Source organism: Manacus vitellinus, unplaced genomic scaffold (genome assembly GCF_001715985.3).
Source record: "Manacus vitellinus isolate BGI_N305 unplaced genomic scaffold, ASM171598v3 scaffold_4_pilon, whole genome shotgun sequence".
Taxonomy (NCBI): Eukaryota; Metazoa; Chordata; class Aves; order Passeriformes; family Pipridae; genus Manacus; species Manacus vitellinus.
The window spans coordinates 9,961,989-9,988,358 of record NW_021940604.1 but is presented as its reverse complement, the minus strand read 5'-3'; the positions used below and the strand labels follow the sequence as shown (position 1 = coordinate 9,988,358).

General features: G+C 41.1%; 2 protein-coding genes across 2 annotated transcripts in view; both read left to right on the top strand.

The window, feature by feature from the left end:
- Positions 1-15,362, top strand: part of PEX7 (peroxisomal biogenesis factor 7) — a 41,797-nt gene extending 26,435 nt beyond the window's left edge. Inside the window, exons 9-10 of the mRNA XM_018078339.2 lie at positions 4,186-4,285; positions 14,869-15,362. Of these exons, the coding sequence (XP_017933828.2) occupies positions 4,186-4,285; positions 14,869-14,937 (169 nt within the window). The 3' untranslated portion in view covers positions 14,938-15,362. The remainder of the gene's footprint in view (positions 1-4,185; positions 4,286-14,868) is intronic.
- Positions 15,363-21,343: 5,981 nt separating this feature from the next.
- On the top strand, positions 21,344-24,229 carry SLC35D3 (solute carrier family 35 member D3). The gene is given in 4 exon segments (XM_029962733.1): positions 21,344-21,909; positions 21,911-21,967; positions 21,969-22,036; positions 23,143-24,229. Coding segments are annotated over 4 exon segments (1,521 nt in total). The 3' UTR covers positions 23,973-24,229.
- The last annotated feature ends 2,141 nt before the right edge of the window (positions 24,230-26,370 follow it).

Here is a 26,370-nt window from a genome sequence, read left to right as displayed (position 1 = left end):
CACAAGCGAACTATTCTGCGTAATGGAGGAAACTTGTTACCATAAGACTTTGGGAACATCTCTTTTAAAGAATATATTGTACCTCTATCACATATCCTGTACCGTCATTTACAGAAAAGAATGTAGCTTACTGTAAGAAGTAGAGTTTACTTAGGAATGTTCAGAGTTTGACTGGATGCACCATACACTCTATACATGCACATACACGCCCACATCCTGCCATGTATGCACATGAATATACACCACACACGTGTAGGTGTGTGGAGATGAATATATGCACACATATAAATATATTTAAATTTAAGAATAAAAATCCTTGATAAATATATAAAAGACAGAAGAGAAGTAGGGATTCCAGTACATGGCATTAATTCTGGATCTTGTTGAACCTACTGAAGGGCTGTGACTCTTTAGTTCCATTTGATAGCAATTCATAGAACAGCATGGTGTGGCAGTCCTTTAGAAACAGATTCATTTCAGTGTTCTTTTAATAGCAGATTAGTTATGCGATTGCTCATTTATATTCTTTAATGTTTCTGTTTGAAGTTCAGAATTATCTGCAAGAATTAACTTATAGTAGATAACTGGATATAGCATATTCTACTATGTAAGCTCTATAATATTAAATGTTACTGAAGCTTTATAGTTTGACCAGACAACAGCACATCTTAGATCAGATTACCAAACTACCGTGTAAGAGGCAGGGGTTTTGTTTGTTTCAGGTAGAACAGCTAGTTTGGCACATCATCACAACTGGATATCTAAAAGCAAAAAATAGTAGCTTGAAAGCAAAGTTAACAATGCTTAGCTTTATCCTTTGCAAACAGTATAGTGATTGCATCTGTGCACTGTAGTCAAGCTACTGAAAAGAAACCTAGTTCACATGCCAACTTCATACTGGGAGCTAAGAAAAAGTTTTTACGTACTTGGGTATAATGGTTTGAATTTAACCCCTCTCCAGTAAATGCTTTGTTGAGACGAATTTTTTCTATGCAATTTCCTTACTCTTTGGAAGAGTAAGGAAAAAATGTATGTCAATTAAAGAGCAGATTTAACACAAACGAATCATTAAAATGCCAGGAAATGCACAAAGGACTGTAACATTTCCAGGACTTCTTTAGGTCTGCATGCATATTCTTAAACATTATCTCTATCAAAATTCAGTTTGGAAGAACATCAGAGTCCTCTTTTACTGGAATAACTGTTTTGTGTTTTTGGACTCTTCACTGTGAAAAAGAAATCTTGGTGCATTAGACACAGACAGTGCTCACCAAAATCTACACAGAAGATCTGATAAATTATAGAGCTTCATTAAGCTGGTATCAGGCCAGATCTTGAATTGTATTTACAGAAGCTTGCCCCTAAGGCAAAAAGGCAGCTTTTGTTAAAAGTTGTACTATACTGGACATCATCTCTGCAACACACTTTAAGGTAAACCACTGTCTCCAGCACTTCATCACCATGTACAAGTTCAGTAACTTTGATCACAAATCTTATGGAATAAGGCTACTCATAAAAAAACTGGTTTTCACTTCAGTTAATTATCTTTATTATCCTTGTAGTAAGATATAATCCAAAGTATTGCCTTAAGGAAGGTAGGAGATGTAGCATTAATTCACCACCTGTCTAATCTGCTAGCTCCTCATCATGCAGCAACATGCATCGTACTACCTAGTACAGACACTGCCTTTTTTCCCAGCTAGTGGTGAAGATGCGGGGGCAGGAGGTAAGGGTAGAGTGGGGAGGAGGACAAGATAGGAGATAGGTAGGAGAAACAATGTTTGGGTTCTAAAAGTATTTTGGTAGGGGAGCACAGGGCTTCATGATTCTGCAACAGGTGGTACGAAGTACAAAATCCAGGCTTTTTCTCTTCACATAATGCCTTGCTTAGCATAAGCAGTCCACTTGGAATATACGTGCAGCTTATTAATTGCATGTGAAGTGCATGTAAAATAAATTAAAAAAAAAACTAAAAAAATGAGGGAAAAGGTATACTTTTAACAATTCCATTGTAAAAACGTTTTAAGAAACTGCACTCATATAGGTTTTGGGGTATCTTCAGTCAGTGCAGATGTGACTGAAGTTGTGACTTCTAGTTATAACGTACATGATATGGGTAAAAATAGCAGTTCTGTCCAAGTGACACACCTGTGATTGTACAGGCTGTACAGACCTGTAATGGACCCTAAAATCTTATGTGGTTGTCTGGCCCACTTTTTAAGTTCATGCTGCTGGCTGTGTAGACACAATTCAAGTAATGCAAGCACTTGCAAAGCTTGTGCTGTGAATGCCTGTACAGCCATCCTGCTGGGGTAAACAGTGTCTTAGGAAACTTGCAGTGCTGTTTCAGTCTTCAGAATGTGATGGAGGTTGACTGTGAATATAATATTGTTGTCACCATTCTGGTTTTGGAAGCTGTGCTATAGACAGTGTTTCTCACTTTGGACTGCAAAGTTGTTATGAGAGCCATCATTAATTTGTCATCAATGGTTCTCAGTCCTGACACTGAACATTTTTTTGAGCTTTAGCTAGTAATTATTCTTATATTAAAAAAAATCAAAGCTCCCAGACAGTCTGTTGTACTTGAACTGAGTTGCAGTACTCTTAAACTCTAAACTGCTTCTACCTTTTACAACAAGACTTTATAGAACAAACACCACATTGTCCTACTATTTTTAAAATTGATCAGAAAGTCTTTTCTAAGTTTTTATTCATGTAGCTCTGAAGTTAACTCCTTTAATCTTAGTTTTCAGTTATAAGCATCTGTCTTTCAAGAGTTAGTAGAGAGCTAGTATGGTAAGGAAGGCTACCACTATTACTTAGAAACAACAAGACTTGTTTCCTTACCTTCTTAGGAACAAATGTGGGAGGATGAAAATGCTGAGGTAGTCTTTTGCTCCTCTCTCCTGCAAAATAAATTGTTTATCTTAGATCTCAGGTACTAGGAAAAAATTAAGAGGGTTGTTGCTATGACAAAGCCATTGTGCTGACACCAGTCTCCTTGTTTATGAAGGAAATAACATCTACATATTAAACAAACTGACCCTGCTGGCTCCAGTGTTTGCTATTTTACCTGAATCGCTTTGAACTTAGAGTTCTTTCAGTGTAGTTAGTCTGATAATCAGCTGTTCTTGTTCAGTATTTTCACTTTCCCCAATAAGAGCAAGGCAAAGAGACCTCTGTAATTGTTACAGAAGTAATAAAGCATATAATTGACCCCCGTGGGAAAATTTGAACCGTAGAAAATTTGATTACAGTTGCCAACCCACAAAATACGCTGTGCTGTGCAGCCTATGGACTTTTCAAAACAGTATATACAACACAAGAAAGAGGAACTAATCTTTGATTTGTGGCTTCATATGGGGTATTGTCAGTGTTTTATTATCTGAAAGTTCTATTCTGAATCCTTTTCTTTAACGACTGAGGTGTCTTTTACCTATATGTTGTCCCATCCACTCTTACGTCTCTCTTATCCTTGCTGTTAATTGCATTCATGGACATTACGTCTAATGGGACAGTAGCTGGAAGAAGTAGAGCACCTCAGATGTCTATTTTCTAAGTATTTTTTATCAACCAAGGCTTGAAACAAAAATTGCTTTTTAAAATACGAACTAGTGGAATTAACTGTGTAATGCAGCTGATCTCTGTAGTATAAATTTGTTATTAAATTACAATATTAAATTCTGTTTTACGAGAACACAATATGAATGACTGAGATCTCTAAATGAATGTGTCATTTTCATTTAAATAAAGACCCTATAGTTAATGACACCAAAAACTGAGGAAAAAATAATAAATTGTGCTAATGTCTTTCAGGGATAAAATTCCCCAGCCCTCAAGAAATATAACGAGTATTTTAGCCTAAATTTTTTTACTCTGCTTTAATAGTGTCCCAAAGACTGCTCCTCAGTGCCAACTTTGATCTCAGTTTCTGCAACAGGAGACAAAGATGGCTTTGCCCAGTGGGCTTTAATTTATGCAAATCAGCAGATGGCTTTGCAGGAATACGATTTGTTATGTTTCCTAAGTGGATGAGTTTGCTTTTTTAAATATCCTGGCAGCAACAGATTTGTCAATATCTTGCATTATATTTTTGAAATGGCCTTTCAATTACTTTAATTGTGGTTTGTTTGATTTTTTTTTTCCTCTCTCTCTTTCCCTTTTCCTCTTTTATTTTCTCAATAGATTCTGGGACTTTTCCAAGCCTAATCCTTTGCTGGAAACAGTTGAGCATCATACTGAATTTACATGTGGACTGGATTTAAGTCTTCACAACCGTGGTCAGGTAAGAGCTGTATGAATTTACTTTTTGCCTATTATAGCCACAATGGTCATGGCTGGACTGCAGGACTCATATCCTGAATAAGTCACCAGATTGCAGAAAGCTTCTGGAAGTGAGTCTGGCTGATTGCTTATTAAATAAACATCATTTCAGGTCCATTTTTATTTATAAAGCAGTTACTTGCATTGGGTAGGAAAGGAGGGCAGGACAGACAAAATAGCAAAATCAGATAACTGAAAGCCATGGTGAGCTCAGGGAAAATGAAGTAGTTTTGTTTCAGAAGGAAGAGTAATAGAGAAGAGCCCAGAATGCAAAGTTGAGATACAGAGCTTTCTTCCATCTATGTAGATTGTCAGGTTAAACATCGGTAGTGTCGCACATGATGCCTAGACCTGGTTTGTCATACTGTTTGGAGGACTGTAAGAGGCTTAATATGTGGTTGAAATTCTAAAATTCTAACTTCCTCAGCTATTATCGTAAATGAGTGGAACCCTTTATCAGTGGCACTTTTATTTATCTAGTGGTTCTGGTAGGATTCTGCTCTCCTTCTGTTGATACAGTCATTTCTTGTAAGCAGAGGATTTTTTTTGTAGTATGAACTGGTGTTTTTGGACAAGAAACTCAGAAAACCTGAAGTTAATTATTTGCTTTAAAATGAGAAAGCCTTTAGTTTTCACTAGAAAGTACTGTAACTGAGTTAACAGTAACTAATGCATTATTTAATGTGCCACAGATATTACTTACATCTAGATTCCTCTTAAATTCAGAATAAAATGAATTTTTTATCCCAGATAAAAATCTGCATTTGTGGATGCATAACATCCACATTCAAATTCTGTTTGGACAAAGCAAATAAAACCATTTTAATTTCTGCTGATAAAAGGACACAGGAGAAGGGTATAAATTTGGCAAAATACTTAGCTTAATGCATGGGGAACCATTCTAGCCAAATGATAGCTTGATGAGTTTTCTGCCTGGTTGGTTGTTCCTTTAATTCTTTTGCTTCAGTGGTGCTGCAGTAACTGTTCAGGAGGCCAAGCTGTGAACCACATAGGGGAATTTGTGAGGCTGAAAAAAACCTCTCAACGTTCAGGTTATTTTTTTTATTAATGCAGGTCAAGAATGCTTAAAGGCCACTTGCTGGGAATTAAAACTTCATCCCAAGTGACTGCATAGATAGGATTCTACCTGAATTGGGTCCAGAGGGAGCAGCAAGCATAGCTTAGTACACTTAGGGCCTCACAGTGCTACAGCTCTGCATGTGCTGAGCCCAGTTCAGCTTTCTATGAAGTTGGTGTGGGTTTTGCATTGGATCTGAATGAGGCAAGAAGATTTTCTTTTCATTTTGTATTGAGGATGTGATTACATCTTGACTGTAAGCCCATGGCTTCGTGGTAGATAATGAATTGAAAGAAAACTGCTGCACATGCACTAGTATGTTGAAAAAAAAGGAAAATGATGGCGTGCATAACTATCAACATTAGGGCATTTGTGCATTCAGGTATCCTTTTTTCCATGCAGAAATTCTACAAGTCCAGTGTTGGACTTAATGCCCAGAATCTGTAAATCTGGGGTACATATCTGTATTTACTGCATGCCAATGTGCGTTCCAGACAGAAGTTTGGCATTTGCAACAGCTTTAATATTCCTCTGGTTTTTTCTGTTGAGTTCATTTAATCTATTGTGAGGGTTGGATATCACAGCAATGCAAAATCTAAATGTTTTGGTTTTTAAAAGAAGTTTAAAAACCTGTGATAGAATTAAACTCTCACTAAGTTAAAGAATGAACACAAGGGAAACTTAACCCTCATTTTTAAAGGAAGACCAATGAGACATCACCTTGAGTACTCTGTTCAGCTCTGGGGCTTGCAGCAAAAATAGGACATGGACCTGTTGGAATGAGTCCAGAAGAAGGCCATGAAGATGATCAAGGAGCTGAAGCACCTCTCCTGTGAAGACAGGCTGAGAGGGTTGGGGTTCTTCAGCCTGGAGAAGAGAAGGCTCTGGGGAGACCTTATAGAACCTTCCAGTACTTAAAGGAGTCCTCCAAGAGAGCTGGAGAGGGACTTTTTACAAGGGCATGTAGTTATAGGACAAGATATAATGCCTTCAAACTGAAAGACGGTGAGGTAGGTATAAGGAAGAAATTATTTACTGTGAGGATGGTGAGACACTGGAATAGGTTGCCCAAAGAAGTTGTGGATGGAAGTGCTCAAGGCCAGGCTGGATGAGACTTTGAGTGACCTGGTCTTGTGGAGGGTGTCTCTGCCGATGTCAGGGGGGTTGGAACTAGATGATCTTTAAGGTCCTTTCCAGCCCAAAGCATTCTGTGATTCTGTGAATGCTTACTGAATAGCTGCTTCCAGTATGAGCACATGCAGCCTTTCCCTGGCTTCTGCATCAATGCAACAAAGATAATTTGCTTTAATTGTATGCTGCTGTTCCCAATATGTAGGTTGTCTTCACGTCTGCTCTTTATCAATCTGATAATGAGCTCTATTGTTTATTTTATTCATGTATTTGCATGATTTGTGATTTTTCATGTATGCTTTATAAGGAGTTACGACTTGAGATTTGAACTGCTTCTCTCCTTCAGGGAGAAGGAGAAGGAGCATCCAGGGAGAATGCAGGGTATTTTATTCGTAATGGACAAGCTATTCATTTATACTCAAATTAAGTATCATTCTGGTAATTTACCTTTGTTTTCATTCTTAATGATATTTTTGTTGTCTAGACAGATTGTTTTATTTGGCTTTGCCCAATGAACTTCAGCATTTTTGAAGTATCTTTTGCGTGTCAAGGGAAAAACTATCTGCACTATTGGAAAAATGTTCAAAATAGATATTATGATTAATTAGCTAACATAGGAATTATGAGACATTCCTGTGGAACTGACTGAGTTTTGAACAGAACCCTCAGGCACAGAGAAGGTACATGCAGGCAGGCTGGTTCTTGCACAGTATCTGCTAAGGGAGGCAATATGTGGAGAGAGATCTAGTCATAAGGAATTGGTTGTGAAAGGACCCATTAGTATTAGCTGGATGAAACAGAAAACTCCTTTGGCCTAAATTAAAGATTCTAGTATCTGTTTTGGAGTGTGTGCCTCTATGTAAAGTGTTTTTTGAGCTTTGCATTTTAAAGATCAGCTGTTGTTTGGTTTAGTTTTTTCCCCCCACCATAATGTTAGTGTTAGGTTCACAGCAATTTGAAACAACAAACAAACTTTCAGATGCATAGAAAGATGGGTACTTCACAGTGCAAAGCATTAACAGAAATGATCCTCATGATATTCAGGGTATTTCTCTATTAAACTGCAAGTGCTGATGTGAGAGCTTGCCAGGCAGGTTGTCTAGGAGAAAATACTCCCAACTCCCCCTTTCAGCCAAAGTAGCTTTGGTACACACAAGAACAGTGACAAGACCCTAAGCACCAAAAATCTTTTAAATTTGTAATGGTGTGTAGCATTAAGAACTGAACAAATCTCTTCACCTTGTCAGCCACATTAAGAGTATGCAGTTTTTTAAACCAGATAAGTTCTTTCCGAAGTTTGAGGATAAGGGAAACAATTCAAGTTTGCTTCTTTCTATACACGCTAGATATGCATAGGAAGTATGTAGGGATTATAAAACTGGTAATCAGCTATGTACTATTCCTCACTTGGGGCTGTTAATGCTAGACCATATAGTGGAGTTGTACTCTGTAGCTCACTGGATTTCTTATTTCTCTCCTGATACTTACTTTCCCTGTATGTGATCTCTGAATGTTCTGATGAATTAAAATGTAATACTCCTTTAAGCCTGTCTCTTACTGGGATTTTGCTGTGTTTACATTTGTGCTTACATGCTGTAGCTAACTTCTTTTGGTATTGTTTGTGCAGCTTTATTTAAAAGCAGCCTTTTTCTTATACTGTAGGTTAATGTGATATGGCAGTCATTAATTAATTTTAGATGTCTTTAGGCAATCCATTAATGACATAGATAAAAAATACAGATCCTGTGAACAGTCACTTCTTGTCTTGATTCTGAAATTATTTCAATAAGTATATGAAGAATAAAAAATGCATATATACCACAAATTTCTTTAAATCATGGACAGAAAAAATACCCAGCCATTTCTGTTGTAATTCTAAAGCTGTATTTTGCTTTACACAAACGTGAGAGATGCAGAAGCTCTGAATTTTGTCTGAAAACCTTTTTCAGCTACACCTCACATTTGTTCTGAACTCTATAAAGCAGTCAATGGAAAGTATAAATTAATGCTTTCCATTGAGTCAGGCTTTCTGTCTTCTGCTGAGAATAGGATTAAATATCTAATGGGAACAGGAGAGGAATCTTTCCATTTCTCTATATTTTTATGTTGCACACAATGACATTCCTAAGTTGCAAGGATACGTGATTTTTAACGGATGTGATGGCAAGTGGTGTAGTGGCTCAGAACACTTGATATGCGAAAAGCACGTTAGACATCTGTGACGTGCCAAATCAGAACAAGACTTCATGACATACAATACTGAGCTAGCTCCCTTAGGAAATAAAAAAATGTTCTGCACCAAATGAGGGTAAGCCAAATGTCGGTTCTGTAGTTCAAAATCATCTTGTTACCTGAATGCATGTTGAAGTCTGGGTTTTAGAATCACTTATGTACAGCACAAATAGCGATCACTTACGATTTGCTTTTACTGTGAATGTGTGTGTTTGGATCATGATTACACTACAAATAGACAGCTGTCTTTCTAAATAGTTATTTCTGTCAACATAGGTTGGGAGGAAACTTGTTTTCTCTAGTCCTCTGTCTGGCTGCACCTCCTTATTTTTCCAGTTCTCCTCCCCTCTGCCTGATGGGGTTGGGGTGAGCGAGCAGCTGTGTGGTACTTCATTGCTGGCTGGGGTTAAACCATGATGCCCAATCCATAATACCACATATTATGTATGATACATTGATAATACCAGTGGAGGACCCATGACTCTTCTGCTCTGTGTTACACTGTCCTTGTGATTCAACTGTCCTGAACCTCCAGCTTCTTCTCCCTAAAGCTGCAGGGTATCGCCAGCACATGGTGCCAAACCACAGTCTGCTCCTTCCTTGCGCCTGGCTAAGAGGCAGTTAGAACTGAGCAGAGGTGCCTGCTTTGTAGCATCGGTCTGTTGATCCCATGAAACGTTTCTGTACTGATGGTATTATGCATCACTACAATTTTAAAAGCTGTAATTTCTTACTAGTTGGAGGGACGTCGTAACCAAACTGTATATACTTGAGCTGCATGCCCTGAAGGTAACTTGATATCTGGTTCTAAATTCGTCCAGCTTTATGGAGAAATTTTTGATCATCTGTCAAGTTTCAGTGTACAGGTTTGTTCTGCTCCTTGTTTCCTTTGTGCACCTTTTGCAGTGTGCTGCATTAGTTGTGCCAACACACGAAGCAGGAGAACGAACAGGAGGGGCTGCTGAAGTTGGCTTAACGGGTATAGCCAAATATAAGTGCAGAGGATGTCTTTAGTGAGGCTGTTTGGCTGTGTATTTTGCCATTCATTTAAATTAATTGTTCACCCTCAGCAGGCCCAGAAATATTGATTGTTCCATACAAAAATGGAGTTATATCTTGTGGAAATGTGCAGAAAAACCGACTTTCTCTGCTTTTTTCTTTTGATCACTTGCTCTTATCTTTTACACTTAATTGCCAAGGAACTGATAGCTTCCATCCAGCTGTTGTGGCTGTCCCACTGCTATAATTATAACACTATCTGTACTTCATTTTAGTCTCTCCTTATGGTCCTTCCCCAAGATGCTACTAAAGTTATGTAGTTAGTGATTCTTTGAGATAAAAAGAGCCTACTTAATTTCAGAGTGGATTTTTTCATGAAAATACTAGATTTCACCAGTTGCAAATGTTAAACCAATTTGAACATCTTCCAGAGTTGGAGAGACTAAAAGAAGGTGACATTTCTTGCTGGTGCCTATAGTGTGTCTTTCCCAAACTGTTAAAATTGAAAGTTTCACTGTGTAAGTCAAAGCCAGCCACTCATGAGTAATGATCACTTTTTGCCATTAGCAGCTAAAGTCTCTTCCTAAGGTGTTTGGAAAGGTTGCTGTCAGGCATCACAATTTTGAAATGCAATTTATCCATGCAAGTGTATGGAGAGGAAAAATGCACTTTGATTCTGAAGTATTGGGAAGGGTGGGAGGCAGTATTTTCTTTCTCCTTAAGAAAGAAATGGATTTCTTATGCAGTGTTTGGAACATCTGTTTCTGATAACTCTAGTTTGAACCTAGATCTTTATAAAAAGTTCTTTTCCAGGGTTTGTTTTATTCTGTCTTTACTGGAAATAATAATTAAATTAAGGTGTGTTTTTTCAGAATTAAATTAAAAAATACTGGTGTTACTGCACATTAAAAATTAAAAGTTATAATTTGGAAACTCACATCACTTTCACTCTTGTGTAAAGGTTAACATCATATGCAGTTCACTCTGGCAAGTGTTAACCAAACAGGCCACAGCAGTGGTTCAGATTTTCTAGACCAAAATAGGTATTGAATGAATTTAGTGGATCATGCATGATCCATTATGCACTTGACCAATCAGTTTTAATGCTCACCTGTGAAAGTAATTTGATGAGTAGCAAACCTAATAGCTTGTTTTATCTCCCCTTAATCTCCATCCCACTCGCTTAGAGGATGCTCAGGATGCCTCAAAAATACATAATAATGATATAAATAGACCGTTAAATTCTGTTTGAGAAGACACAGAAGATGAGAAACTAAAAGAGGAAGAGAAACACAACATTAATGGAAGTCAAGAACTGAATAATTTTTCTATTGTCTTTTCTACAGAATAAAAAAAAAAAAGACAGGTCTTATTAGTTTTATTTGAAAATAGGATGGGGAAGAGCTGAGAAATGGATCACTCTCAGGCACATTTACGTATTATTGTACGATTTATTATGAGCACTCTGAAAGCCGCATTAGTTCTGGAAATATTCATCTAGAGAGGGCTGTACTTTGTTCTGATTAAACCTGTTCTTTGTTCCTGTTCTGATAAAGGCGTAACTGAACTCTTTAAGTTATTAGTTGTTATTTTGAATGTATTTAATCTTGGTTAGGGCGTGGAGATTTAGTACGCCTTCAAATACTTAAAGTTAGTAGCTAACTTCGGAGTTTTCTCTTTTTCTCTTGCTTCTGAGCAGTAAAGAGGCAGAATGTTATGCAGGTAATTGCACTAGACTGAATGGATTGCCCTGGGATGCTGGAAAAGGTCTAAGTCTATTGCAAGGCAAGATGATTGTGATGAATAGAAAACAGAGAACCTGTCGAGGGATTAAATCAGTTAGTGAATGGAAATGACTCTGATATATGAATGGATGTCTGTATTAGATCAGTTGGTGGAAAACATTGTTATACTCTGGGACAAGGATAAACACTTCAATAAAATACAGGATAGCTGTTTTAGTTGAGTTAAACTATGATTTTCTAGTCAAGCAATCATCTTCCTGGGATGACTGCAGGTTTTCATTTGTGTACTTGCTTTTTGGCTTTACTTGAAGAGAAATACAGTGGTCCTCATCTCTACGGGCAGACAAATTGACATGATATGTACTCTGCAGTAATAACCATACAGTACCTTTAATGTATATGCTAGTACTGCAAATTTGCTACTAAAATAAAAGCATTAAAGACAAAAGTCATTTTTTTAGGCTGCCTTTGTCACAAATAGCTTTAGTTACAATGAAAATTACCAGGTTTAGAATGCTTTTTCTATTTGCATTATTTCTTGATGTAGTTTACCAATCAGTGTAACATAAAATATTCTTGTTTTACAGTTAAACTCTAGTTATTTTCCTTTTCGCTGTAATTTATGGTAGTTGAAAGTTGCTATAGTAGAATTACATTCTATAGCTTGATACAAGACCAATTCAGTTTTCATAAATGATAATGAAAATTGCATGGCATACAAAATATGCCATGCAAAATAGTCAATAATGCAAGAGTATGACAGTTTATACAGTTCCTTGCAGCTGAAATAAACTGTCCTCTGCTAGCATGTCAGTTTGAAAAAAAAAAAAAATCATGCACCTTCTAAAAACTGAAGTCAGTGAGATTTGTTTGAATCTCAGAGTAAAATTTGTCCCTAAGGCAGCAGACATTTTTACAGAAAGACAAACCTCCATGCCTTTATGCTCCTAACGCTGAGGACTTCTGTCAGGTAGGCAAATAAAATGTGAGTCCAATTTCAGTTTTCCTTTGTCCTTCATCCTGCCACAGGAAGATTTTCTTCACCTGTTAGTAACATTACCTCATTGATCAAAATACAGACTCTAGGAAATTGCAGCTTTTTGTATGTCATGTTTATTTACTGTAGTGTGCTGGATCAGCTCTCGTCCCAATGAAATTTCTATCCCTATTTTAATATTTAGTTTATTAAAAAAAAAAGGCTAAAGTGCTTTAAAGTATGTATTAAAAATGTTCACGTGTCTCATTAGATCTGACATTTCTAAATACTTTTAAACCACTTATATTCCACATCCTATGTTCCCCTGTTCTGGGGAAAGGCACACAGCATTCATAAGACCACTGTATAAGATATATCATAAGACAAAATGAAGGAAGACATTTCATAAACTGATGCAATAGCTGCATGAACAGGGACTTCTCTTTATCTCAGGATTCATCTTAGTTGTTTGTATTTGAGGCAGTGATAATCTGTGAGATACTGCAAAGGGGCACGTAGCAGCTGTCCATCAGTGAATGCTGGCTGCTACACTCTTAGGTTACAGTTGTCCCCTTTTTTTGACAGTCTTGGCTGTATTTTGAAGGAAGTATGGAGAAATGGAAATGCTATTACGTTTTGTAATGCTGTTCCATGCTGTAGTGTCCCAGTTTTCCATAAGTACCTGTTTGCTGTTCTTCGCATGTGTATTTTCATCAAGGTTTCTGATATCAGTATTTCATTACAGGCTTCCTGCTGCACAGGAGAACTTGATTCACTGTTATTTGCTGTAGCTTTTATTTTCCTTTTGTTGCGTGGCTGTTTTCACCTTTCACCATCAAGTCAATGAGTTGGGCAGCTTACCACAAGTGATCCTTTTCAAGCTCCCTTTTAGTATCCCCTGTTTATTTTTAGTGCTGCTAGATTAAAGGGTTCTGTAACTATATTTGTTCAGAGGCTGTTTCAGGGATGCTAATTACTTTGATAACAGGTGGGAATTCCCATGGGATTTTTCCAAATGTTATTTCTGTTTCTTGTTTCTTTATGAAAGTAAAAAGTATTGCCTATGGAAATACAGACATTGATCTATAGCTATGGAGAATAGTAAAAAACCTGAACTTTATGTGATTGCCAGTTTCTATACAGCATTTAGTGGAGAACACATTTTCTTTTTGGTATTATTTGGGAGACTGCAATGCAGCAGAACATTATGCTACAGAAAGCTCTATTATGTCATATGAATAGACAGACACGTTGTCAAGAGTTTTTTTTACCCATTTAGATGTATGTGGAAAGTACTTCAAATAACTAAGTAGAACCAGCTAAGGAAGCAGTAGAAATGAATAATAGTGCAGTATAGTAAACATAAAATGGGCTAATTATAGTCTGAAATCAAATATTGTAGATGAATTTCCAAATTTTTAGTGTGCAGCTGTTCATTCTGGCTCTAGAAGAGAACAGGAATTGCAGTCTACAACAGAAGGAAGCTTGTTGTGCAGAGGATCCAATACTGTATCTTTTGTGATCCCAACTGGAAATGACATTGTAAAGATAATGCAATATGGATTCAGCCAGATTTACTGGAGTATATTTGTGGACCTCATCAGCTTTTTCTCTTTAGCTCTTCTCTTTCTTCTTCTCTTTGCCTTAGTTCTTGTCTCCCGCAATATTCTGTGAATATATATTATAGGTCATCTTTTTGAGTAATTGTCAGTGTGGTTAACCCTTTCACTTTGTTACAGACTCTAAAGTGAGGCCCCCAAATCTCAGTGCTCAGCAAATAGACATCTCTCATCTCAACAAAAGACAGTACAGTGATCTCCTAGCTTATCAAGTGTGAGACTGAAATTCTGGCTTAATTCTTCAGGAAACTTCCTGTATGATTTTGTTGAACTTCTTTGTTTCTCCATTCCTCCACAATCCATTAGGAAAATGTCTGTAATAAATTTCTGTACCTGTAAGTGTAAGAAAGTTGTTCAGATCTGCTCATGAACTGTTTAGATATCATGGTAAAAGTATCCTGAGACTGTAAAAAGAAGAAATATGACAAGGTCTGGACTTTTGTGTGTCCTTCCTTAATTTAATTCTCAAGGAACGTTCTTTAGCCTATTTGGAATAATCAGTTCAAACCCAAAGATTTCCCAGCTTTCCTCATGAGGAGTATGAAAAAGAGGAAGTTGTTAATTTTCATGTACCTTTGTAAAGTTAAGACAAAGTTTTAAAAAAACAAAACAAAACCCATCTCATTATTATATAATTTTGAAGCATTGTAAATCAGAGTACTGACTGGTATTAACTCCACAATATGCATTAAATTCTAAGTTCCCTCTGTTTTTTGTAAAAATTGCACTTATGAAGGATCTAAACAGAATTCGTTTGCTTTGTAGGTGGTGGACTGTGCTTGGGACGAACTGGTCAAGATCTATACTCCATCATGTCTGGCAGTTCCTGTTTAGAGGAAAAGTGATGATCTCACACACCAGGAACCTTTCTCTCTTTCAGACTTGTGCTAAAGTGTCAACTGTATCACTAATCTTAGTGTCTCTTTTTAAGTGAAACTGCTTGAATGGAGTGTTGTGCACTTAAACATGTGGAGATTTTAGGGCTTGGTTTACTGTACGGGTAGTACTTGAACTAGCAAAATGTTTAACAGCCACTGAATGGCTGAAGAGTGGCCATAGCAGATATGAGTGGTGTCTTTAGAGTCAAGTCACCCATGCAGTTTTGTGATCTGTCTGGCTAATGATGAGAGCAGAGGCCTGAATCTTCTTGTTCGTTATAAAGAATAAAAGTAACTGGCAGTGTATTTTGATAATGTCACTGTAGAAAAGAAAAGAAAGGGGGGGGAAAGAAAAGAAAATAAAGGCTTTTTCACTGTAAAGTTTGTATCACTCAGATGCATTATATGTTTTGCTGTGACTCATGTTGCATTATTTTCTTTTGCAATATGATGAATACTCTTGATTGACAGTAAATGTTGTAGTTTATAGCCAGCTGATTCATTTGACCTTTCTGATTGCTGCTTCAAAAAGATGATAAAGATTATTTTCATATATTTTTTCTGTTAGATCTTCTTGAGTAAAACGGTTGATGAAGTTACGTAGAAAGATACTCTGATAATAGAGAAATGCTTAGGAAAAAAAAATGAAATATATACAAAACTAATTGGATGACAATCCTCAAGATTTAGAGATAGGGCAGCCATCTCTTCTATTAGACTTGTCTTTTATTTTCATTTAGGAGGTTTTTCCAAGAAGTAGAAGAGGAATGTGACCATATATTCAGTGTTTCTGGACCGCTGACAGCTCAGCCAAAGGGAGAGCTGATGTCCAGACCAACTGAACCTATATATATACATATATATATATATATATATATATATATATGTGTGTGTGTGTGTGTATATATATGTGTGTGTATATATATATATGTGTATATATATATATGTGTGTGTGTGTATATATATATGTATATATATATATATATGCAGATGAACTACATGACATAAACATAGCAGATCCAGCATGGCCAAACTATTACACATATTATAATATACCCAACATGTTATAGGTACGTTGAATACTTTGCATTCCCGTTTTGAGTCCTCAACCCACATACTGGTATTTTCATCTAAGTTTTCTTGGGCAAATAGAGATGTTCAGTTGTTACGCTTCCCCAGTCACCTTTGAATAGTCTTTTAGGATCCAACTGTGGTAGTACTGCAGTGCTCATTGGTATATGTTAGGCTTCTCTCCTGGTTTACTGCTAGCCTTTTTTTTTTTCTTTAACCTTCTTAAAGCCGTCTCCCTTCTGCTGTTAACCCACGTTAACATCAAAAGACTCTTTGCAGGTCAGGTCTTTGCAGATCTTTGGTCAGGTTTTCATAGTCTGCTGTTAATGAATGCTGTACACTTCTGGGTTGCACCACTCATAGATCAAGCAATAGCAGACACTTCCAGATCTGCTGGATGCTTTGAAGCAATGAAAGGAAGAATTCAGCTGAACTAAGACCTGAAGTTGCAGGGAAAGAATGATTCTTCTATCTTGGGGAAGGAGCTGGGGAACTAGCAGATATCCACAGGGGGACATTCATATATTGATTTGATGTATAGGACAGGACAGGGAGAAACTTTTTTCTACAACAGATAATTTGGATCCCAATAGGATCTTGTATTTTTCTGAGTCAGTACAAACTGCCCCCAAAATACCATCTTTTTGAGCTGAATTAATAACAAAAAGTTGATTTTCTTTTTTTTTGTAACATTGTGCTGCACCAAATCCCCAACATTTACTGCACTTTAATTCTTTGTGCTGAGGAATAATGCAGCAATAAAGCTGTGCTGCATGCAGCTTTCAGCAGTACCATGGACCATAAAATCTAATTTCAGGCATTAAAATTGATTATTTCAACTTCAATAGTTACTCCACTCTTCTGTTTTATCTCACTTTTCTGCTTTGACTTCAGCTTACTTGTCAAACTGGAACATTTTGGTGGTGAGTTAGTATTTCATATGCATGTTTCTGGGGGGACAGAGGGAGTGGGATATTCCAGAATGCTGCCATAGCATAGTTGGAAGGGAAAATTTAGAAAACCTAGTGCAGGGGAAAAAATAATGGAATTCTGAACATGCACACTTAGCACATAGATTAAACTTTTCCTCAACTGCCTTCTGTCCCCTCATGTCTAGTTAGCTTCAGTGCTGAGGGTTGCTGCATCCAGATTTAATTCTCTTGAAAGATGAGCACATCCAGAAGATGCACACAGTAAATAAAAACTGTGGCCTTTAGTCTTCCTGTGTGGTCTTTGAATGGAGAGAATGCGCTGTAACATTTCTGCACTGTAACAGAAAAAAAACAATCTGGCAATAGTTGTTGCTGATTCTTAATTCTCAGGGAATATTTGCTATAGTTGTTTTAAAGAAATAATTTTTATTTTATGACCAAAATATTAGCTTCCAATCTTTTTTTTTTTTTTGTCTACTGAAACATTGTTTAATGACAACAGTCTAAAAGATGTAACGTGTTCTACTTTTAAACTTGCTCCTGTGGAAGATTTTGGTTTTTTGGAGTCTGTGGGTTTCTCTTTGGTTCAAGAAATATACTGATTAACCAAGTTCTTAAAGAGTGGATTAAAGAGTGGATTTGTTGTTCTGTAATGCTATTAAATTAATTGCACACAGTATCTTTGGCTATACTCTTGTGTTCAATTCCCCAATTAAGAAATGTCAATCAAAAAGTAAATGCGGAGAAAGATACTGAGAGTATCTTGTAAGTAGAGTACTGTAATCATGGTTTATCTCTTGTATGAATACTGGGTGATGGTCACATTTTTCCTCTGTACTTCTAGGGACCATACTTTATGCAACTTTTCCTAGCTGTATGTCCCATCAGGTCTGCCTTTTGACAAAGGAAAGCTATTTTAAATGATTCTTTGTGTCTGCTTGTGCAGAGTATGTGACAGTGAAGAAGTGATCTCTTTCTTCTAGCCAAGTACAGTGCTGGCCTCAGATTTTGCTGCATAAGCACGAGTGTACTAACACCTTTCAGTAGTACTGCTCAGCTTTGAATGTGCTCAGGGTCGTGGGATAGGGAATGGATACAACTCTGCACAATGCTTCCCCAGGAGACCTCATGGTCAAAGCAAATTGTCCATTAAACATTTTGTATAGATCTTTACCATTTTCATCCAAGAAGCCATTTTAAAAAACCCTCTGCCCTTAGGAAGACACCAGTTTGCTCCAGGTATTTTTTTTCCTCTCACCCATTGTACTTAGGTGAAATGCAAAACTGAGCATAATTTTCATTAAAGGATTAGAGTTAAGGCATCATAATCATCTCTTTAGGATAAAAAACCACAGAGCGATTCATGACTATGATCTGTGCCCCACTGCTAGGCCAAAGTTGTGTAAAAGAGTCAATTTACGAAGTAGGCACCCACTGTTCTCTGGACACCAGAACAACTAGTGTAAGGGAAGTACCTTCACTGCAGTGTCACGTCAAATGACATTTCTCTGTTGCTTTATCCAATTCCTTCCCACTGAAGTGCAGGAAAAGACATTTTTTCTGACTCTGGAGTGGTAGAGAGGCCATGGTATTGAACACTGGATTCTGGCCTAAATCCGTGTTGAGAAAGGGATGGTTCAGCAAGGGACAACAACTTCCCCTCCACCTCCCTTTGCTATCTATACACAAGACTAATATTAGCAATACCATGAGAGATGTTGCAAGAGATGCTGCCCTTGCAACACAGATGAGTACCAAAAGTGGTACTTGGACACTTGAGTTTCCAAATTCAGCATTGGTGCAGCCTCACCTTGAGTACTCCATGCAGTTCTGGGCACTACAATGTAAGAAGGATGTGAAGGTCCTTGAATGTGTCCAGAAGAGGACTGCAAAGCTGGTGAAAGGGTTGGAAGGCATATCCTGTGAGGAGAGGCTGAGGACTTTGGGCATGTCTAGTTTGGAGAAAAGGAGATTGAGGTGTGACCTCATCACTCTCTGCCACTTCCTGAGGAGGGCAAGCGGAGAGGGAGGTGCTGATCTCTTCTTCTTGGGATACAGTGATAGGATGCATGGGAATGGTTCAAAGACACACCAGAGGAGGTTCTGACTGGACATTAGGAAGCATTTTCTTACCAAAAGGGTAGTCAAACACTGGAACAGGCTTCCTAGAAAAGTGGTCAATGTCCCAAGCCTATCAGTGTGCAAGAGGCATTTGGACAATGCCCTTAACAACACGATTTAATTTTTGGTCAGCCCTGAACTGGTCAGGTAGTTGGACTAGATGATCATTCCAGATTCCTTACAAGTGAGATAGTCTGTTAAAATTTTTATGCTTCTGTTTGTTTTTCTGTTTCTGTCAGAGAAGTATGAAGTCCCCAAAGCAGATTCGCAGCCTGATACTCTGCAATGTCAAGAGACTCACTTCTCTAGCAGTAATTTCACTGGGGAGGGGACTAAATTTTTTCTTCCAGAGGTTAAGCTTAGGTGGAGTCCAGATTACTAGAGTATTTCCAGAAAGAACAATTAGATTTTTTTTCCATCTGCACTCATTTGGCAGAAGGAGCTTTTTTCCTCCCATGTGCAAACACTGTCACGGTGATCCACACGTTCCTTTACATTGTGCTACATGTGGGCTCAGGGTGAGTCCAAATGGAGGCTGGTGTAAATGTGTTGGCACATTTCTTCAGTGGGTTCTGAAGCCAGACTTGGACTCCAGTACCTATGGTTTCCTTTCCCTCATTACCAATTTTCATCTTCAGACACTCATACTCAATGTGTACTTTGTTTCATTTTATAAACCTTGCCCTGCCTCCTATCCCCTGCCTGTACCAACTCTACTGCTAGTTCTAACCCGGGAAAGTTGTAACACATCCTCTTTGGTGTGACTGATCTCTGTGACCACTGAGAGCTCATTACTGTGCCCAGCACTAATCCTGGGCATACACAGCTGCTCCCGGCTCAGACAAAAAGACCAGTGCTGTGGGTCCCGTGTGCTCTTTTTACCACTCCTCCATACTAGCGTGCTCATTTAGTGCACACTTGCTTGCTTGGCATTCCAAACACCTGCCCTACTCTTACTGGGAACTGTTGGCATCAGCACCCCTTTCCTGTGATTGCTACAGGTCTTACCTAACACCAACCTGTACAAGAGTTTCCAGGGAAATGGCTGGGAAGAAGGACAGCTGGCTTTGGAAGCTGGGAGTATCTAGTGAGGTCTGGGAAATGAACTAAGACTGAAATACAATATTTTTCTGCAGAAAACTCACAGAAAATAGTTATGCCTTTTTAATACTGATGAAATGCATGGGGTGCTTGTGCAAAGTTCTGTACAAGCCCACAAGAGCTGGCAATCCTTGTCAGGATCTGCCCCAATCTTTTTATGGCAAGTCTTCTGAAAACAAGCTTTGGGTATCAAGTGTGCCATTTTTTCCCAAGCTGGCTCTTCCTAATATTGTTCCCATGAAGAGGCAGGAGGCTGGTTTTGTTTAAAATAAAGAATAATTTTGCTAATCTCATATTGATGAGTGAAAGGCATTCTTACTAGTGAGAGAAACCTAACATGTATAATGTTAAAAGAAGGCTCAAGATTATAAGGCAGCTCTGAATAGAAGTATAGTTTTTAATTCCCTTGCATTGCCTGACACTTCTGGAGACTGGTAGAGAGAACTGCTTTTGCTTTTCCTCAGAATCGAGGTGGTCTATTGCAGTCTCTTATTAAAACCTTAATCTGGCAAGTCGAGAGAAAGAGTCAGTTTATTTAAACTTTATGATGCTTTAATACATCAATTTCAAAGACTTTGTGTGGTTGCCAGTTTTTAGTGACTTCTCAAGGAAAATCCCCCTGCAAGAACCCGTTTCTTCCTGCTTTCTTAGCAGCCGTTCCCCTCTCTCCGACGTCCCCTGCCTGAGAAGGGGTTCCCTTGGACAAGCCGGGCGCGGCCGGGACCCCGACGCGGGGAAACGGGGGCTACGGGACGAATGTTGCCGGTATGCTCGATGCATGCTTTTTCCTGGAAGGCCGTATAATTTTGAGGAGAAAGAAGCGGTACCCTCCTGCTTGTGCACGCGGAGGGGAAGCTGCACTGATCTCCCCGCTCCGAGAGACGTGAGGTTTCCGACGGGTCTTTCACGTTATTTTGGGGCCAGAGGCACTCCGCCGCGGAGCTGCGGGCACCCTGCAGTTATCCCCGGGGGGAAAGCACCGCGGTGCCCGCTACCGCTGCACTCCCTCCTACACCCGACCGGGTTCGGGAGGGCTTGCGGGCGGCGGGGGGTCTTTCCCACTCCCGCTGAGCCAGGCGTGCTCCGGGAGACACCGCGGGGCGAAGCTGCGGGGACACCGAGGGCGGGGAGGGCGGAATGGAGGACACCGAGAGCGGCGGCGCAACGACACCTGGGATGGCGGGGGTAACACGGGGGACGGGAGGGACGGGGAGGGGCACGCGAGGAGGGAGGACACGTAGGGGGCGGCGCGGGGGGGCACGTCGGGGGGGGTGGCTGCCCTGCCGGAGCGCGTCGCTGCTCCCCCGCCCCCCGCCTCCTCGCCCCGTCCCCAGCGCCGGCCGCCGCGGCGGGTGGCCGGCGGGTGGCCGGGCGGGCGCAGAACCGCGGGCCCTGGCGGCGGGCCCGTACGCGGGAGGATGCCTCCGGTGGCGGGGCCGGGCGCGGGGCGTCGCGGTGGCGGTGGCGCACGGGCTCTGCTCGGGCTCGCTGAACATCCTGCTGAAGTTCCTGCTGGCCCGCTACCACTTCGCTTTCCTGACGCTGCTGCAGTGCCTCAGCAGCGCGCGGGCGGCGCTGGGGCTGAGGCGCTGCGGCGGCGGGGGCTGGGGCGCTGCGCCCTTCGGGCTCCGCCTGGCGCGCCCCTTCGCCGCCGTGGCGCCCTTGGCCACCCTGCATCCCACCCTCACCCTCTGTCCCTGCGCGGCTCAGCCTCCCCATGTACGTCGTCTTCAAGCGCTGCCTGCCCCTCGTCCACTCGTCACGGCGCCCTGGTGCTCCGCGAGGCAGCCTCGCCCGGCGTCCCTCGAGTCCTCATCACTGCGCCGCGCCGCTGGCCATAGCCCGCGACGCACCCACGAGGGGGACGGGGCGGAACCGGGATGCGGCGGACGGGCGAGCGCGCGCGCGCGCGAGCGCTCGCGACGGGCCCCCCCTGAGGGAGCACGGCCGCTCCGGCTCGGGTTTCGGGGGGACGAAGGAGGGCGGCGGGGGAAAGCCGTGAGGATACGGCTGGTGTGCAGTCCTGGGGGGACAGCTGCGACCCCACGGGGGCAGGTGCAGCCTTGCAGGGATGGATGATTGGTACATTCTTGCAGGGCTCGGTGCATCCTTATGGGGATCGGTGTAAACCTGTGGTCCCTTTCTAGGGAAGGTGCAGCCTTATGGAGGGATGCGTAGTCTTATGGGAAGTGGGTGCACCTACAGGGGTAGATGTAATGTTCTGGGGGCAACTACAAGCCCATGGGGGCAACTGCAGCCATACTGCAGTAGGTGCAATCTTACAGGGGTAGATGCAAGCTTAGGGGTCAGCTGCAACCCTCTGAGGCCAGGAGGACCCATGTTGCTTTCCAGCCGAGGTGTAGGTGGGCTAGGAAGCAAAGCTGGTACTCTGTGCTCTGGCAGCACTCCTGAGGGCTGTCCCAGGGAACAGAGCACACGCACAATGACTAGTTTAATATGCAAAGAGGTCTGATGGGGCTCAGAAGGGAAGGTCTCGCTTCAGGGACCCCACAGGGGTCTGTTGCTAGAGGGTGCAGAATGGCCAGTGAGTTGGAGGGTAGGCAGCCTGGCCGGCCAGAGCTGGCAAGTGTCTGCGCTGGCAAGAGGACATTCAGGGTTGCTGTGTGTATGTGCGGTTTCAGCTACAAATCTCCCACAGTGTCTTCACAAAAGGGAGAAAACAATCTGATTTTGACTGTGGGATTTAGGGGGGGCATGAAAGACATTCAGTAGGTTTGCAGCTTGAAAAAAAAGAAAATGAGATATCTGCTGAGAGGCAAGTGTGTCCAGCCTTGGGACAAGCATGACAAGTCCTAGGAGTTATGGAAAGTGCAATGATGTCTATTTCCTAAATATCCCTCTAGTCCAAAACAGTGCTCTCTTTCTGTCTCACATGCAAAATGCATGCTTATTTCTCTCTGTGACTCTCCTGACAGGAGCTGGTGACCTGACTGGGGATGCCATGGGCTATGTGACAGGCGTGCTGGCTGTGCTGATACATGCTGCCTACCTGGTGCTCATTCAGAAAACCAGTGTAGACAGTGAATATGGACCCCTGACAGCACAGTACGCCATTGCTGTTTCGGCCACACCTTTTCTCATCATCTGCTCCTTTGCCAGCATGGATTCCATCAATGTCTGGTCCTTCCCAGGGTGGAAGGACCCTGCCATGGTATGCATCTTTATTGCCTGTGTCCTGATTAGCTGTGCCATGAACTTTACCACCCTTCACTGCACTTACATTAACTCGGCTGTGACCACCAGCTTCGTAGGGGTGGTGAAGAGTATAGCCACCATCACGGTAGGCATGGTGGCATTCAATGATGTGGAGCCCACAAGATTATTTATAGCTGGTGTTGTGGTCAATACCTTGGGGTCTGTCATTTACTGCGTGGCCAAGTACATTGAGACCAGACGGCAGAGCAATTATGAGGACCTGGAGAAAGAAGCTAGAGAAGAGGAGGGGAAAAGGCAGGCTGGGGACCAAGCTCTGTTTGCCATGGAGGCAGTTTCCCAGGGGAAGGGGGCTGAGGAAGCACCAGTGGAAGGATCAGCCACAGGGGACAGCCAGAGCGGAGAGGAAGAGAAGGACATCACTGAGAAGTCTGCCAAGACACCTGTGCTCCAGGGAAAATTCACCATCACACAAGAAGTGAACAGGAGCTCGCTGAAAGAAGCCTATCTTGGAGTATGGAGGTTGGTGAGGGGTGCTAATTATATAAAGAAGGATTATTTGATAGAAAATGAAGAGCTACCAAACCCTTAAAAAGCAGGTTTGAAAACTATTTCTTGAGGACAGACACCTGGTTCTCTGTACAGGGGAAAGGCAGAGCATACATTTTACATCAACGCTTACAAATCCAAATCATGCAGGATGACTTTACCTCATTGTCAAAAAGCAAAAGGTCATAGTTTGCTCATGCTTTGGGCTTGCTTTCAACTGCTTTCAGTACATCACTTTAGTCCCACCTCAGCTAAGGTGTGGAGTCCTCTGCTGCAGACACAGAGAGAGAGTTGGGAAGTCATGGGGTGCTTGCCCAGCAGCCTGGGCTATGAGGGACATCAGCACCACTGAGTTAGTCGGCAGTGCCAGTGACACAGCAGTGGCCTAGAACTTAGCTTGTGTCTGGAGCCTTGTGATTTTAACACATTCGGAGGCTCTGTCAATGTGCTTCCATGTCTATATCCATCCAATTATAGGTACTCTATATAAATATATTCCTACAATATAGACTCCTGTTAACTGTACTTTTTTGTGCTCCTCTATGTCAATACGATTGCAGCAGAGCTAGAGGTTGTACCAGTTAAGTTATATTGGCATAAAATCACCCTCTTAACTGAAGAATTGAAACTCTCCAGGCTGAGACTTGGACCTGGTTTAAATTGGGTACTTTGTGTCTTCAGTATAAGTACTTTTGTCTTGTGGTGGTGTACATGAAAGCAGAACCAGATCTGAACGTCTAAGAAGCTTTGATTAGCAAAAGAAGGATGTTTATCTACGAGCTTTAACTACACATAGCGTTGGGAATATTAGCTTGACTCAAATAAAAGAGTTTGGAAATGTTACGTGTTGATTGGATTTGAGATGGCTATAAAAAAATTAGGGACAAAGTGTGTGCCTTCTGTCATCCCTCCCTGTACCCTAAAGTCAGGTGAATCAGAGCCTGGGCTGGAACCTAGGAATCCTCTCCATCCATTCTTTCATAAGCAGAGGCTGATAGCAGAACTGGGGACACCAGCTCTCCGGAGTTCCCAGGGATGCTTTTGCAGGACAGTGCTTCTATATCCTGGCCGTGTGTTGGTACATGGCTTTGTGCATATGAGCCCTTGCTGTCCCTGTGCTGTGTTGTCCAGTGGAAGGAAGCGTGGACAGGCAGGCGAGAGCTGCAGTGTGCTCCAGCAGATCCCATGGCTGAGCGCTTGTGGGTCAGGATGCTCAGCGCGCTCAGCACCAGGATGTCCATGGCTTTCGTAGAAGCAGCTCCCCAGTGCCCACACTGTCCCTGTGGGCTGTGAGGGACAGAGCTGCCTCTACCCCCAGCCACTCAAGTGCTCCTGTGGAAAGTGTGAGGCAGACACTTCAGTGAGGCCTCTGGTGAATGTGGTAATATTTTGTCACACATCTGTTTAACTGAAAGGACCATGGAAACAAATGTTCGAGTGTTTCTTAGCCTGGGGATATCCTTTTGGTAGGTGGAGGTACTTGCATGAAACCTTTGCTCAGACTAGAGAGAGAAAAGATTGGACACTCAGTATTTCTCATCCCAAAAGGGTGTCATGGTCATTGGGGCCATCTTGACCACAGACTGAAACAAGCTATTATCATCTCCTGAAAAAATGAACCAAGTTTGTTGTTGTTGTATTTAATATTGTTATTGTTGTTGTTAATAATTATTTATTATAATTTATTAAGCCACTGAACTGAAAATCAATTATTCCCACAGCCCTAATTAATCTGTGCCTAGTCCAATGCTCTCTCAAGCTGAGTAGGCAGCATTAGCTCACAGCACATTCAGCACTGGAGTCCAATGTGAGCAATTTGCCCAGCAGGGAATATTTGCAAAACTGCTCTCTGGGGGAGCTTTAGATTCTTGTCAATAAATGCAGGCAGAAACATCAGGTGCTGTGACAGTATGTTTTCTGAGCCAGTGCAGAAGCTGGCTGACCTGGCATCACCCATGGATTTTGAAAGAGATGTCCATAAAGACATTTAGGCTAAAAGCCTGTAGCTGCTGAGCTGGAGGACAGGGCATGGAGATCTGTACATCACAGGTTGTGTACAGTTTGTGTTTGAGAGTTGAAAGACGCTGGCTGGATGCCAAAATACATTTACTTTCTGTACAAGCTCCATATGGGATGTTTTCAATAAAAGCACTATTTATTGTTTCTAGGCTAATATAATAGGGCTTTTGTTAGTTTTTCAAATGCATCCTAGACTAAAGACACTTGTGCCTATGAATTATAGTTGCTGTATTACTGGACTCATTATGATATTGAACTGCATTGTAATCATACAGATGGCTGGAGAGAAACCCACGTTTCTAATCTGTCCTCACTGTGCTCAGTGTTTTCTGTCCACAAAAAAATGTGGATCTTTTTACCACCTGGATACAAGTCTTAGATCCTGTAGTGCACACTCCCATGTTTGACATGTGCTGTATGAA